The following is a 17,250-nucleotide window of genomic DNA, read 5'->3' on the forward strand; positions in this document are numbered from 1 at the left end:
TTTCAGAATGCTCAGGTCTTATCAAGTCATATTTGACTTCATTCTCCATGAAATAAATACATTTTTGTGGTTTCTAGTATTTTTTTAGGTTATTCTATGTTATAAAATACATATTCTATTGACCTGAGAAACAGCAATTACTATTAAGCAAAGTAATTAGTGTTTATAAACTATCAGGTTCTAAATAAAAGATTTTCCAAATATATCCCCTTAGGAAACAGCTTAGATGTTAACTGTCTGCAGTTTCATCAACCTGGGAAGTAATTTTTTTAAAACCAATATGAAAATACATATGTTCAAAATATATTAAAGAAAGTTTTTTTAAAGCGTTTTTACACTCATCAGACATCTAATGACAAGTGTATATACCCTACGGTACCCCTCTTGTATTAACCTCTAGAATCAAGAATCAGGCTAGCAATAACCTGGTATTAGAAACAGCAATATATTTTACCATCTTAATTGCACTACTAAAAAATCAAAAGACATGTAAACAAGAAAATGGCTCAGTTTACATCCTTGACAGCATTTACAACTAGAAAGGTATTAAAACATTAAACTGTGATATTAATGGAAAAGAAAAATCTATACCATCTGAAACATAGACACAACCAAACATAAAGGAATGCTTTGCTAATTTTTAATCATGAGAAAGATTTTGATCACATGGACACAAACAAGATTTAGACAGGGAAGACAATAAGGGAAAAAAATTTAGATCACTTCAAGTAACTGCACCAGAAGAGCTTGCATCCAGAGTTCAAAAACAATCAATGCACAAAATTGCCACCTAAAGAGGTACTATAATTCAGCAATATGACAAAATATCACCCATGCGTTTATCATAAGTCAGAGGACGAAAAAGTAACCCACGCTAAGCCTTGAACTGGTATTGTGACCCAGATAGCACACTAGGTTTTACAGCAAATTATGAAGGCAAGATTAAAGACAAGGAATAAGAGAGAAAGAAGACAGTAGCAAAATTATTTTATTAAAAGTTTATGAACATGCTAAACAAAACTCAAAACAAAGTGAGCTAAGATCTACCACATTTTTTTTTAGGCAGTAAGTTCACACCTACCTGGGACTCCAAGAGCAATGTATTTTATAGTTTACCACATGGGAAATTGCTACATAAATCAGAGAAGATGGGAAAACCAGACGAGGACTTGTGTGGATTTTTTGGTTTTGTTTTGGTCTTTTTTAGGAAATTGACCAAATGGGAAATGACCAAGTGGAGCTGAGAAAGGGAAAGCATCAGGGGAAGGAAGCTTAAAATAGAATTCCTCAAAGCAGAAATATAGAACAGAAAAATGCTTATAGTCTTATGGAGGAATGGGCATCCAGAGTTGCTAGATAGGCAGAGGGTAGCTTATTCAAACAAAGAAAAGGCTCAGGTACAAGCATAACTCTACACAAACATATCAGAGGGGCAAGAAGCAAATAACTGTATCTAATTTAGCCATTAATGTCTAGGATGACAATCAGGTGCTTACAGATCTTAAAGAGTTACGAACGATATTCCAGAAACGCCTTCTTCAAAATCAAAAGAGCACAGGAAAAAAGCCTTTAACTGCTTTTTTCATCTCCAGTTTTCTTAGGGCTTTTTCTTTTGAGAAGGAGTTAGATGAACTTACAAAGAGGACTGCACGCGTGATTGTATGCAGCCCTGGAGCAGGAGCCTTGTACCCAAATAAGGAGGGATTCATTTTCCAGAAAGAATGCATTTAAAATCTTCTACTATTTAAAAGTAGTCATCCTGACTCCTTCTGTGTAACTTAGGCCTGCAGAAATAGATAAATTGAATTCCTTGGCAGTACTGAATCTTTTACAAGTTTGGAAGATTCTCACCCTGTATTGATGGAAATGATTTCTATCAGTGGATTCTTCCTAATCTTTGGTAAATCCAGTCGTGCTCCCCCCAAACGTTTTCCATTAGCCTTTTTCTGACCCAGCAGTCTCACAGAATGACCTTCAAATGAAGAACAAAAATGCAATCAATACAAAGCACAAGTCCCATCATACATGTTTTGATTTGATCTTCTTCAGAAGTAGTGTTTATACTTCAAAGATTGAAAATGAGAACAAGATATAATAATGTATTCCTACCAGCTGGAGCATTTAAAAAGATACACTGACAGGTAAAATAAATCATGTTAAAATTAACAAATCATTTAATCCAATTACCTTTTCACACTTGCATTTTCTGGTTTATTCAAATAAAATATCTAAGTAGTTTCATTTTCAGATTCTCAAGCAAAAATCAGCATAGCAATTTTTAAATAAGTATGGCACAATTAAAATTTTTTTCCCCAAAATGTCAGTCAAACATAAATTTGTAAGTAATAAACAACTAAATATTTTTTAGTTTCTTATATGGAGAACCAACACATTTCAGTCAAAGTTGACTGTGTAAGTCTAAGGGAAAGTGATATGAAGCATATCTTATTACCATGTTCATGGCTAAATTGACTACCAAGATTTATGCATATTTCTCACACACCAAGGAGACTGCAGATCAGAAAACTGCCTCACAACTTCCTTCCTGAAGCCATTAATATTCAAAAAGTAAAATACAAATCACCAACTGCCTACACAGTACATCAGTCATACCATGTCTAGTCCTACATTTAAAGAGCACAAATGACAGGGTTTGATAATATTCAGAAACAAGATTTAACAATGAATAATAAAAACAATTAAGTGTATATTATTGCAACAGGTAGTGTAATATGTGCCTAAGTTATAAAGATAAGGTTTGTATCATTTATTCCACAAAGCCTAGAATAGGCAGATAAGATACAACAAGGGAAAGCTAATGCTAGATACCTCACAAGAGGTGGAAAGTTACCACTACTTGGAGTAGAGGAAAGAGAAAAAGCACGTATCCCTTGAAGTTGGAAAACTCTGGTAGTTCATGAAACTACAGATACAATATGTCAAATATTTCAGAAAAGAAAAACCTTACCCTAAAAAGGGAGGGGGACAAAAGGAAAGCATGAAACTATGAAGTACTAGCTGAGCTACATCCAGCACAGCAAAGTAGATAACCAGTTCAGATCAATTAAAACCACGTTCAACCTAATCTCCTAATTTACACTACCAACAGCTATTTAGAAAACTAATTCAACAACCAGTGCAAGTCTTTTTCCACTACCTGTTTTAAGGAGTCAATTTTTGAATAACATGGCATTCATACTCTGAATTTATTTCTGTGATACAGCAACAACAGCCTGAAAATAAAAAACTACTCTTTCTCAGGTTTTTTTAAGACACATAAAATTCTAAATCAAAAATGTGATCTAATGAAGAAATGAGCAGGAGTGGCCTGATATCATAATGGTTAATACTAAAAGGAGACATCACAATGTCAACAGGAATTAAAAGGCATTATTGCAGTTGCATTTGACAAAAATTTCATTACATCCTGCTGTGAATTTAGTAATAGGGTACTTGTGCTATTGACATTTCCTAAATTATTCAATTCTACCTTTTCATGACAATAGCAGCAATATCTTTGTGTCACAATACAATCAGTTATTTTCCAATCTAATACTTCATTAAGGAGTTGCAAGCATAGCACCATTTTGTTTCCTTGTATAACAGAAGTGATTGCATTATGGTAGGCATAAAAATTAAACAAGAAGCAGAGAACATTCCTTTTTGTATTTCCTAATACTATGGTTTATTTGGAATAAACCCGTTTATCCATTTTTAAAATATTCAATTGCATTGCCACATTAAAACTGTATTTGGATTTATGACTGAAAATACAGTGGAACAATTCACAGTATTCTTAAAACACTCAGGCTTAACAATATAACAAGCTACCCAAAATTTAAAATTCATACATTTTGCATTGGAGTCAAACCACCATTCTGAAGTTTAAATAACAAAACAAAACTAACAAACCACAAAAACAACCTGCCCCTGCAACAAGTAATATCTGAGAGCACAGAATCAGTGAAGTTTGAACTCCTCTGAATACATACCCTCACAATTAACAGACATGTGAACTACTTCTCTCTCATAAGAATTTAGCCCACGCTCTCCCTTTCTCATACTGGGAGCATTAATCAAGGAGGCAAGCTTTTTCATGGAAATTATGGAGAAAGAGTATCCATTAGACTACAAAACTTGTCACAAAACTTTTTGAAATTTGTGAAAGGACTAAAAACTAGTGAGCGGGGGGGGGAAATAGAAATAATGACAGACCTGTGCAAGAGCCACAACTTTATAATCCCTGTTTTCTTAGGAGAGCAGGAAGAAAAAAAAAAAACAAACAAACAAAAACAAACAAAACAAAACAAGCAAACAACAACAACAAAACAAAACAAAACAAAACAAAAGCAACCAAACCACAAAATGAACAGTATGGTAGTCTAGAAAATCTTGCTAACCAAAAGTACTACCTCTACCTTGTTACAGATCTTTGTCTTTCAGATGCTAGGCAGGTTACCATATACATTAGAAAAAAAGGCTAGGGACACTTGCGCATAAAATATATCTCACAGGGAGCACAAGACTTAGCCTCTCTTAACTTCAGAGAATTTATTAATTCAGAAAAGAAACCCCCAGCTCTGTGACCACCTCCCATGGAAGCCACTGACCGCTAAAACCAGCCCAATCCCGTGCCTGAGCCCAGGAACTCTATGGCCTGGCAATCCAATACGGCAGCTTATTTTCACAGGAAGTATGGCCACAGTTTTTCCCCTGTTTCTACTGAATGACACTAAAGTTCAAGTCAATATGAGGCTTGCAACACCTGGGTGATACTCAAGAATGATATCAGCCCTGTACTTTTCACTCCACACACCAGACATTTAAAAAAGGCAGTAATGGGAGATGAGTTTTAGCAGAGAGTTTAATGCATCCAGAAAGTAAGCAGCACATGCATATCCAACTACAGTGATTTGTGCTGCAGGCAGACTTAATTTAATTTCAAAAAAAAAAAAAAAAAAGCAACAAAAAAACAACCAAAAAAAAAAAAATCCACTCAGTTACAGTAGTCATGACCTTAAATCCTTTTTCCCCTACTCCATACAAGGACTATTTTGTTTCATTTTAAGTAATCACTAAAGCATCTGTTTACAGCATTGTTGCTATTAATAAAACATAACTTGATAAACACTGAATCATACTTTTTCACATGCTGTAGACATTTTTTTCCCCCATACTTATTTCAAGAAAACTTAAGAATATTTTGTTGTCTTCAATAAGGAAAAGGCTAAGCAACTTTTTTTTTAACTGTCTAACCAGCATTACTGAGCCCACACCAACACCAAGCATAACAGAAGAAGCAATAATTTTACATCTCATTGATGACCTCCTTTCAAAACTTAGAAGGGGGAAAAACACTTCAATCAAGTTTTACCTCTAAAGCATTTCATCTAATTAAGTTACCTTCTCTTTGACTTTGCAGGTTAGATTACAACTCAACTAAGCAAAACAGGTGTCCCAAACTTTTGTCTTTTTTGATTTGTTTCATTTCTTTTCTTGTTTGGTACAACATTTTTGAAAACTGAGTTAATCAGACTTCCACTTCCATAACCATGAGTGCTCCACCTCAGATATCAAACAAAAACAACTCCTTTTTTGATGGCTCAGTAAAAGATGCAAGCTTTGAAACACAGCTTATGAACAGATTTAGTCAAGTTATATTTCAGAGCCTAAACATTCTAGTCCTATAAACCTCTCTGGCATAAAGATAACTTATCTACTTCCACATAGTCGACCAGCAGATAAAATTATACTTATAAAAAAAAAAAATCCGAAAAGGTTAATAAGGTGTTTAGGTCATGCTTCAGAGCAGTTTTTCACTAATTAATAGATAATTAATGTAGATTACAACACAACAGTAGCACTAACCAAGCCCAGTGAGGAAGCTTACAGAGCAGAATCACTCACAGCAAGTCTAAATGAAATCAAGCTAGAAACAACTTGAAATTAATTGGAGCTCTCTAGTTTTCAGAACAGACTGTTTAAACTCATCTTTACATACAAGTCAGTAGACACAACTCACATTACTTGGCATTGTTCATGGAGATGATGAGGTTGGAATGAATTAATCAGGATACTAAATCCTATTGTTAGTCTAAAAACGGGCTTTTAAATGTGTCAGTTTGATAAACCAGCATGCAGAATGAAAATATTTTCAAGGTATGTATTTTCGTTTGTTAAAAAGGATTTAAAAAGTCAATGTAATATTAATGCCATATATATATATACACCTTTAATAGTAGATGTACATGCTTCAGGACTGTGACAGAGAATGCCTGATCTTGAATTACAAATATAGGAAGGAAACAGGTAATGGAATTCCTTTGCTGTAAGCTTATAACAACATTACATATGCTGTGAACCTGAGGCTATTGTCAGACCCCCGTGACCTAGACCCACAGAAGCATATTAGCAATATTACAGCAAACATATTGAAATTGGACTGGTATTTTGCTACTTTGATACAAGGATAAGCGAGAGGGAAGTGGCCTGGCTTCATCATCTTTAGTTAACCTTAACAACTTCCTATCAATGTTGCAAATACCTATCAGATTTTAATACTCCTAGTGTATTTCAAAAGAATGGTCAGCTTAGCTCAGGCCACAGGCTGGCAGCCCTCAGTAGCTGCTGGGAAATAATATCTGCTTGAAGGATGGAAGAGGGCATCTGCTGAGGGTCCCCCCCCAGCTCTGCACGGCCAGCCAGGCACAGAGCAGTGTTTCTTAGCTGCTAGCTTCAAAGTTCAGTGCAGGTATCTCAAGCAGCAAAAAAACATGAGTTTAAAGAAAATCCTCAAAGATGCAGGAAGCCCCAGCCTTGGCAGCAGCCATTTCTATTGTTTTCAGCTTGTTCTGTTACCCATTATTTCCCTTTCCCAGTTACATCATTATACTTAGAGGTTATTCACCACTTCCTGAAAGACTTTTTTTCCCTCAGAACAAGGCTGCCAAGGTACTGTTCTGTACTTCCCAGCTGTCTCTCACCAACCTGTCTGATCTTCTCCAGCATCTTCAGGGAAAAGGATTAAGCACTATTTCATGTACTGTTGCACACATATCCTTTCACCATTATTTGCTTCTTAATGAATACAGAGCTTCCCTCCCTTAAGGCTAACACTGGAAGAAATGGCACAGGGGAACAGTGTAGCTAAGGAAGGCAAAGACATATGAAGGGAAAACAAAGTAGAAAATTTCTCTAAAGAAAAACAAAAAGGAAGAAGTGTAAAGAAGAATGAAAAGCACTGATAAAGACTGAGAGGAGCATCAGGGAAATATAAAAGGTAAAAAGAATTAGAAAACTTAAGTGAAAGTAACAAAAACAGTCAAGAACATGTTAAAGAAAAAAAGAGAGCCTAAGAAGATTAAATAAAAAATATGTGTAAAGGCAGAAGAGGCAAATCAGAAACTATTACAAAACTTTAATACTGGATTTATTTCCAGTTATGTTCTTCTAACTCCATAACTACTGGGTGAAAACAACCTTCTAAACAAGTGATTTCAGCTCTTCTGGCAGGACTAACAGAAAAAAATAGCATCTGAAATACAAGGATGCAACACAAATTGCCTAACACATTGTACAGCTAACCTGGACTGTTACTCATATTTGAGCCCAAACCCCTTCAATTCAGAGGTGCTTTAAGCCCAGCCTTGGCAAGCTCGCAGTGGACAGGCAGGCTTAGAGCCTGAGGCCAGCTCTACCTCTGATGGAAGGAGCCCACGCGTAGGCAAGGAGAGACCCCAAGCTCCTCTCCAGTCTCTTCTCCCTGCCCTGCAGCACAAACAAGCTGTCCCGCAGCAGGCATGACTGACTGCAAAGGAATCCCCCAGCTCTCCAAAGCAATCACATGCCACAGGCACACACACCAGTGCAGAAACAAGGGCACAACCGGCTCAGGGCTCTGCTGTGTGAATGCTCCCACCCAAACCAACCCCAGCTGGCCAGCAGCACGTTAGCGAGGCCGTGAAAGCAGCCCTGAGAGGCATCGGTGGGATTTCCTCACTCAAGTTAAGCACAGGGACCAAAGAAAAGCCAAACCCAACTGAGAGATGCATGCCCTGCTCCTGGCCAAGCAACTAATGTAAATTATTCATGCTCTAGATCAGTGAAGGTGGGGATGTTTTGTAACAGAAACTCCTTCTTCAACTGGTGTTAAGCAGGAACTGGGCCCATGACAAGGCAGGCAATAATTCTGACCAGTGCTGTTAGAATTACTGAGCTTTCTGCTGTGTCACAACACCAGAGGAAAAAACATGCCCTGGGCCAGGCAACCAGTCCCATCAGGTTGCTGATGGTGGTGTGTTTGACCCAGCCTCTGCAATCCCGAAGTCTTTTATGAAAAGATTGTCTTCCACCCTGTATCAACTCAAAAAAGCTTCAGAGGAGAGTGCAGGTATTGCTAAGCATACAGCACGTATGTTACTAGCTTTAAATATATACATCTACAGAGCCTTGCACTTGGAATTAGCATCCAACAACAATTCTGTTTTGGAAGACTCCAGAATATGAGTGTCACACCAGTGAAGACAGGGGCTTTTAAAAATTTATTTTATGTAATTTCAAACCCAAGATATTAAATACAGTGAGGCACTTGACAAACTTCAGAAAAAAGCTCTGTTGGTGGCCCAGACTGTCAAAATTCATACATCACTTTCTCTCCATTAAGCACACAACACCTCTTTATTCTTGGTATTTCTCCAATGTATCATTCAATCATAACAATATCTATAAGCACTAAAATAGTAGGGTGCAACAAGTAAAACAGAAAAGGAGATAATTATTAACAAGCAATTACTGTTCAATGTAAGAATTTCATAGAGTTAAATTAAGAATACAAATATCCAAGAACATTTTTGACATACCCACAGTACTTTTTCACACTTAAAATGCCCTATGAAAGCACTATTTTTTTTTTTCCAGGATTCAATAGCTTCACCCTACTTATTTTGAGATCAATGTCTTTCTGAAAAAGTGACTAAACCTTAAATCTGCTGTGAACTCAGAATGCTGGCTACAATTTGACAGCTCCAAAGGACAATACTAAGAATCGACTACAGGAAGAGTTCCCCTGCCCCTCTGTCCGCACCTCCCTGTGAAGAAATGCGTTTGATTAGGATAGAGGATGGTGCTCAAAAGCTCGGGAGATTATGGATAGAAACTTTCAAGGAAAAGAAATTTTGAATCAGATTCTGAGGAAGGGAAATGCTGAAGGGTGGATTGTCAGAGCCACCTGCATCAGTACATGTAACCTGCCTGACGTTTGGGGGTGTGCGGGTTGAAGAGAACAAATTTAGCCTTAGAGCAAAACACCAAGCTAAACCTAACGCTGTATGCAAAAGCAAGCTTTTACTTTCACCTCTACTCTTTTGCCATCTAATTTGTATTCCCCCTATGGATAACTAAATTGCACTGGTTCGAACAAGTGACTCTTTGCATTTAGCAGCCAGGAGGATTGTCTAGCAGAGCTAAACCCAGCTGAGTCTAACCGATATGAACAGGACAGAAAAATTGGGATGCTGCAAGACGGTCATTCATTGAAGATGTGGGAAAGTGCACATATGGGTCTGGAAGAAAAGGCGTATTTTCTGTGCACATCACAAGCTCATTTACCAATGAGCAATCGCAGTTTTGCCACTAAGATTTTCAACCTGCTTCCTTCCCATTGCTTGTTTTCTTCTTCTGTAGCGCTATTTATCTCCCATTCAGTTTTTGTGAACAACTTACAAAATAATGTGATAACAATGACAGTCGTAACAGGAATAGTTGATCCTAACAGTTTTCTAAACCAAATCAATGAAATAACTACATTGAGAAAAACAATTACAAAACCCACCTAAAATCCTTGATCGTTTCACACACCTAATAGTCACTTCATGCCCAGAAGCATGTGAATAGGCACAGTAAAAATGACAATAAACTTTGGTGTAATAACAGAAACCAACTGATGACAGTGGAAATCTCTTGCCACAGCAGATAATTTTTTTATGTGGAGCCACACATTTACCAGTGTTTTGCAAAAGCAATTAAAATCTATCTTTGCAGAAGTAGTTTCTCCGTAACTGGTGTATATCCCTCATCGTGCCCTACTGTTTTCTTCAAATTACAGTCTACAAAGCTAAACTCCCAGAATTACTCCAGGCACAGATAATGGTATTTCTATTTTGAACTCATTCCTTCAACACATCACACTTTTCCTAAGCAGATGGAAATGGGCAATCAAAATGCATCTAGGTGCTCTCATTGAAGCATTCAGCTGAATTGACAACCCCCTTCATTTAAAACCTGTAAGGTGGGATACCTTTAAGTCATGAGTCAATGCTTTTTGCCATAGTTCTCAAATTAACCAAAGGAAAGAAATGCTACTGGTTTCAGTAATGACACTCTTTCCACATATTAAAGCCATTTTCTTAGGTGACAACAAAAATAATTGTTTCTGTTTAAACAGAAATAGCTCCAAAATTTCCAATCTGGGGACACAAGAAGAGGGCAGGGGGTGACATTTACCACATTATGCTGTTAACTTCAAGACTGATACATACAAACAGGCGATGCTGAATCTTTTAACCACAGTCATTTCACCAAGTTACTGGCAAGCTGTAGCTCTGTATACTGCGTATCAAAAACTCCATTTCAAGGGCCCCCACTTTTTTTAGTCTGTCAAATACAGATAGCCCCTTGCATAATTTTTGCCTGTAGGACCTTTACTTTTCAATAAGCTCTGTTTAAAAGGCGGTTCTACTACTTAGAAACACCATTACAGATACAGTAGTGCTCATGGGGTGTCCACACCCTGAGGAAACCACAGCCCGCAGAGAGCCCACGCAGGAGCAGGGTTTCTGGCAGTAACAGCACGTAGCCCGTGGGGGACCCATGCTGGAGCAGTCTGTTCCCCAAGGACCGTGGCCCGTGGAGGGGACCCACATGGGAGCCGTTCCTGGAGGACTGCAGCCTGTGGGAAGGCCCCAGGCTGGAGCAGGGGAACAGCGTGGGGCGGCAGGAGCGGCAGAGGGGAGCTGGTACGGGCTGACCGCAGCCCCCCCGTCCCCATCCTGCTGCACCAGGGGAGGAGGAGGAGGAGACTGGGAGGAAAGAGTGCAGCTGAGCCTGGGAAGAACGGGGGTGGGGGGAAGGTAGTTTTAGGTCTTTGTTTCTCACCAACCTATTCTATTTTTAATTGGCAATAAATTAAATTAATTTTCCCCAAGTCGAGTCTGTTTTGCCCATGACGGTAATTGGTAAGTGATCTCCCTGTCCTTATCGTGACCCATGAGCTATTCCATCTTATTTTCTCCCCTGTCCTGTTGAGGAGGGGGAGTGAGAGAGCAGCTGGATGGGGGTCTGGCAGACAGCCAAGGTCAACCCACCACACAGTGAAATAAATAAAACAACCCATCCAAAACTGTCCCCCCTTTCTATGTCCTTTCAAAGGATGTACAAACAGAAATAGGGACTCAACGAGGCCACTACCCTCCCTCTGACCCTCCTCAAGCTGCACTTCAGCACAAACAGTCAGTTTCCTGACTGGGAGCCAAATGATACTCTTCCTCAAAAACGAACTCCTGCCTCCTCCAATTTTACATTTGGCCTGTCATCAACTTCTTAAGTCAAGGCTGCTCTTCCCACAATCACAGAAATTGAAAAGAGAGTACTTCATCCACTGTTATCAGCAGATTATAGTGAAATCAAACAGCACATACAAATACTATTTAATATGCTAACATTCAAATACATACATATACATACACACACATTCACTCTAAGGTAGGCAATCCAGTATAAATTCTACACTTTACCCTGTATATAATATAGGTACCATTTATCTGCTCATTTTCATACAGACTGACACTGCAGCTATCAGGAATCCATAATTACTGAGCACATTAGGACAACTGAACAGTTTAGTAAATATTGGTTAAGGTTTAAACTGGAAATGGATGGGCAACCTCACCAGACAGGTCAACGTGACTGAAATCAAGAAAGGTTACACGAAGTATAAAAGGCTCAACCCTGAAGTAATTTCCTTTGGTTGTTTTTTATAGTCAAGTCTAATGACCCATTGTAAAGCTAGGTGTTGTGAAAGCGTCAGACACACACAATATGGACTAAACTCAATTCAACCTGTGTCCCTCATGTCCCTATGGCCTAAGCCAAAAGCAGACTGTACACAAATACTCTGGTTCCACACCTCCCATCCCAGAAAGCTTTAATAACATGCAATTTGAGAGCTAGCAAGTCTAGAAAGGAGGGGGAAAGACTCAAATCTCTGAAGACCTAAATTCAAGAACAAGAAGGGAAGGATTTCTCCATTAAGTAATTAACATTTCTCCTTTAAATTACAGAATAAATCTATTATCTTGCCTATTGTAAACTGTTTATATCCAAGCTTGTATACACACACTGTATGTTTTTTTTTAAAGACAGCTTTTAAAGTGGTTCATAAAATGCTGACTTGAACAATCACCATAAAGACATTCTGTGGTTCCCATCACAGACAAATCTTCGTATTGGGACATGCTACAGACAATGATCAGCCCAAGCAGCTTTTAAATTCCATACAGAAATTTTACTTAATAATGGAAAATACATAAATTATTACCCTGTTTTCTCCTAGCTCACAGACACTGTGACTCCTTAGCAATGCTTTCCTAACATATTGTGTCATCATAACACCTTGCCAGGAAGCTAAGCACATGAATGGAAACAGGTGCCCCAATGAAGTAAAAATTGCTGTAATCCAGTATTATAATTTGGGTAATGTGCAGATGAAGCAAGGTTTACTAAACTATTAAATCAGAGCCTTGCATGATGAAACTGTTCTGTACATCCGGAAGACTGACACGCTCTGGCTACATGACTGTGGCTGTCACTTTGGCAAACCTAACTCGGAGGCTGAGATGGAATTAATTTGTCTAGCTTCTAGTAGGCAGTATAGAGGTTTCCAATTATAAATTACAATATCATAGTAGAAGTGCCTGAAGATGTCTCTAGTTAAAATACATCTCGGGACACGATATAAATATTAATCAGATATGACCTGCATATAAATACTGCACAGTTATTAAAGATCACTTCTAAAAATGACAGTTTACTTGATAATCAGGAAACTTCAAAGTTCCATAAGACTCATGATAAAAGTCAGGGAGATATAAAAAAGAGAAATCACAGGGTCTCTTAAAAATTCTCTGTCTCTTTTGACTATGAGGGCAATAGAAAATATGAACATTCTTCTTTTCCATTTCCTGATGAAGAAAGATAAAAAGATAAAGTCATATAAAAAGTGCTTATGAGAATTATCTCAATGGAGAGTTGGGAACTGGCAATTATGCTGTTTTCAGACAAATGAGGTAAAGATCACCATAAAGATCTACCACTTGAAACCATCTCTTGAACCAGCAGAATGACACTGTTCCAAAGAGGATTTCCTGACAATGCCGTTAAGACAGAGAAATAAAGCTAGAAAAAACCCTTTCATATTTCATACAAAGAGTTCTAAATAATTCCAAGAAAGTAATTTTCTTTGGGAGTACAGTAAGCTTTCAAACAAATCCAACAAGGAAGCCATTTTCTTGGAAAACTAGAAAAAAGAATATTAAGAAAAAAAAAAAAGGGAGGAGGAGGCAAATTTACAAAGTTTCCCTTTTTGTAAACTATGCACTGCAAAATTAAAGCATGCAAGAAAAATCTAATTTACCCCTTAAGAAAGGGGAATCCAAGGAAAGCTAGACTTTTAGACTTAAAATGGGCAACTAGGATAACCACCTTGGAACCTGGACAGAAAATCCAGGCAACGCAGGCCAGCCAATCTACAGAGACATCTACAGTGTGCAGATGCTATGGAGTTTAAACTTACGCAATTTAAATATTCAATCAAACCATTTTTTTTAAACTTTCAATATATACATAGCCACACTATAAGAGTATACCACCCATGCAACCTTTTGATTTTCTTTAAAAAGATAGGTGAAGAAAAATGCATCATACAACTATGACAGATATGCAACTTAAAGCTTACTAATATAAACTGGCTCTGAATTCAGAATTTGGTTCTAATCTCCTGTCCCACACCACCGCCATCTCCCGAACCCATCTGTGGCTTCAGAAGTTGTTACTAATTATGTAGAATTATGAAGACAGAGGGTTACATTAAATTTGGTTTTACATACATGAATTTAAGCATCTATCGTGTACCTGTTTTACAATATAAAATACTCTTAACCAACAGTCTGCCATCTACAGTATTTTACTTCACTTGGACAATGAAAGTTCATGGTTAGAATCTTTCATAAAACACAGTGAAAAAGAACTTCACATTCTTCTCCATTAATGGAAGATGATTCCCAAATACATAAATTAATGCATTATCTTTGAACAAATTTAAATGAAAGAAATATAATTTTAAATAAAACCTCCTATTTTTACGGTTGACTTTCGTAAAAGTAAGCTGTTGCCATATGCTATGACCCCTGTCAATTAGTCGATTCTCCTTCCAGTTGAAATTCTGTTTTCCCAGGAGGGTTGAGGTTGGCGGGGACCTCTGGAGCTCACCTGGTCCAAGCCCCTCACTCAAGCAGGGTCACCGAGAGCCGGCTGCCCAGGCCCGGGTCCAGGCGGCTTTTGAGTATCTCCAAGGAGGGAGCCTCCAACCCCCTGGGCAGCCTGTGCCAGCGCTCGGTCACCCTCACGGTGGAAAAGTGTTTCCTGACGTTCAGAGGGAACCTCCCGTGTGCCAGTGTGTGCCCACGGCCTCCTGGCCTGTCACTGGGCACCCGTGGAAAGAGCCTGGCTCCGTCCTCTCTGCCCCCTCCCTTCAGGTATTTGTGTGCCCTGATGTGATCCCCCTGAGCCTTCTCTCCTCCAGGCTGAACAGCCCCAGCTCTCTCTGCCTCTCCTGTGAGGACAGATGCTCTGGTCTCAGTCTCTTACCCATCTTCGTGGCCCTTCGTTAGACTCTCTCCAGTATGTCCATACCTCTCTTGTACTGGGGAGCCATTTTTGTTCATTTTTTTTCCAACAGAACTCCAGAAATCCTGTGCTCCATTACCTTTTGAGAAATCCCCGAAGGGACCAGCACTCTTTATGCAATTCAGCAGGCCACTTACTCCTTTTTATTCAAATCACTTCCAGTAAGTTAGAAAGGAACCAAAATCTTTCCCAAAATTCACACTTTTTAAAGTTTAAATGTTCCTTAACGTGTCTATGAACATTATTTTCCTGAATTATGTCAATGTAAAATGCAATCTTAAAATCTATTCAATGAAAAGCATGATTCTAACAACTGCTACTCGACTGTTTGTCTTCTGTCTAGTCATATAATATTCAGTCACAATAACCTGTGTAACTATGTTATTGAAAAAGCGATAATGTCTGGAGTCAGTATAAATATTACAAAGACCATTTTTGTAAAGGGAGGGCATGCTGACCCGGGTTATCATCTTACTCCCTTAAGAATAAATAAAATTCAGGAAAATAAGATAGGCATCTATAATACTGTGCTGTTGTAAAAATTATGAAGCATCCCTATTTCCAACACATTGTCATAAGCACTATGATGTTACTGGGAAAACAGTTTGGCTTATTTAATAACAAATGTGAATACAATGAATATATTTCTTCTTTGTTTGTATGGTACAGTAGGTTGCACGCCTCAAAAATAGATGCCATAAGGTAAGGACAAACTGGGAAAACTTTTGGTTGGGAGTATATAAGAGTATTGGTTTTGTTTTTGAAAGCATTCAAAGCAACGTGAAATCCTAAGGCCTTCAAACCACAAATTCTAGAAGCCTTAAGCCACACCACACAATTTCTTGATACAAGCTATTTTTTTTTTCCTTTTAGAATTTTGCATTGTTTCTACATTTTCATGGTATACTTCAAAAAACATCATACTTTGGCATTAAAGTTACAGGCAACATCCTGTGGACTAGACACTTGTTTATATTGAAAGTACAGCCAATTAAACTAAAACTTGTAATTTAAAGCTTCATGGAACAGAAATTTTTATGGCCTGATAAGTAATGGAGACAAACTTAGGTAACCCAGAAAGATCCAGACAAATGTATTTATTTAAAAGCAAATGTTTACTAGTCAGGCTGCAGAAACAATACTGTCTTCTTCCCCCTTCACTGCAAAGTACTGAGTGTACACACACATGAACATAGTCAGACAGAACAAGGAACACAGTTACAAAAGAACATTAAACCAGCAGATAATTTATCTGTCCTGCTGAGGAAAGCTCAGGGAAGTGAGCCAAAACATCTGAAAAGAAGAAAACACCAGAGGACTAAACATTAAAAAAGTAGAGAGACAGCACTGAATTAAGATAGCACAGAAGCTTTAAACAATCCCCTACACCCACCTACACTGATGCAACTTAAATGATTTCTTGAAGTCTCCTCTGTATCATTTACCTATGAATCCAACAGGCCACAGAACTCCTGCCAGAAGGGATCTCTGAATTTACCACTTCCACAAAGCGTACACTGCATGTTATACACCACCCAAACATTTAGCTAGAGGAGAAAGCAAGCCGTAGGTTGATAAAGAATATAACAGCAGCACTTCTGCTAGCTAACGCTTACATCTTTCAGACCAGCTGACATTATTTCAAGTGTGATGCTTACCTTTAATAGTTTCCTCCACAACTTCTACTACACGATCTATCTGCTGAACCTAAAAAAAGTCAGAAGGTCAATATCTAAGTAGTTAACAACTGGACATGCTTTATATAAACTCTTCTTTCAAAAGTGTGTTCTTTTGGATTAAGGGGCAGTAAAGAGCTCAGGGCTGTTTTTAACCAGTTTTTTTTCTGTGCATCTTGGTTCATCTGCCAAAAGTAACTTTAAAACTCACCACCTAACTTAAATTTTGTCCTCAAAAATACCAAGTTCCTTTAAGTTTGGCAAAAATCACCAAATAGCCAGAAAAGAGGGAGGCTAGAAAAGAGTTCAGGCCTTAACTGCTGCTCATGGTCTGTGAAAGGCAGTGGTCACGCAGGCCACCAGCACCTGGGTGTCTCAAACAGCCCCTCGGTGCTCTCCCTCCCCAGTCCCAATGCCAAAATAGTAGATGGTAGAGAACATAACAAGAAGCTGAGGGATTTTCCCATAGGTTTAATAGCAGCTAAAACAAAAGCTCATCTGTAGTTGGTGTCTGATCTAGAGTTCCCAACTACAGTCAGTGCAAGTCTGTTCCTTTCCTTGTCTGGGTGCTGGATCAAGTCCATGTAAAACTATTCTTTTTTAAAACCTTTTGAAA

General features: G+C 38.2%; 1 protein-coding gene across 4 annotated transcripts in view; it reads right to left on the reverse strand.

Annotated features, from left to right (window-relative positions):
• Positions 1–17,250, reverse strand: part of CDKAL1 (CDK5 regulatory subunit associated protein 1 like 1) — a 432,929-nt gene that overhangs the window by 265,896 nt on the left and 149,783 nt on the right. For all 4 annotated transcript variants that reach the window (XM_042806719.1, XM_042806718.1, XM_042806720.1 and 1 more), the window contains 2 exons: positions 16,617–16,665; positions 1,852–1,972 (listed from right to left, as the gene is read on the reverse strand). In XM_042806719.1, the coding sequence (XP_042662653.1) occupies positions 1,852–1,972; positions 16,617–16,665 (170 nt within the window). The remainder of the gene's footprint in view (positions 1–1,851; positions 1,973–16,616; positions 16,666–17,250) is intronic.

Source organism: Tyto alba, unplaced genomic scaffold (genome assembly GCF_018691265.1).
Source record: "Tyto alba isolate M040663 unplaced genomic scaffold, T.alba_DEE_v4.0 Super-Scaffold_48, whole genome shotgun sequence".
NCBI classification, from domain to species: Eukaryota; Metazoa; Chordata; class Aves; order Strigiformes; family Tytonidae; genus Tyto; species Tyto alba.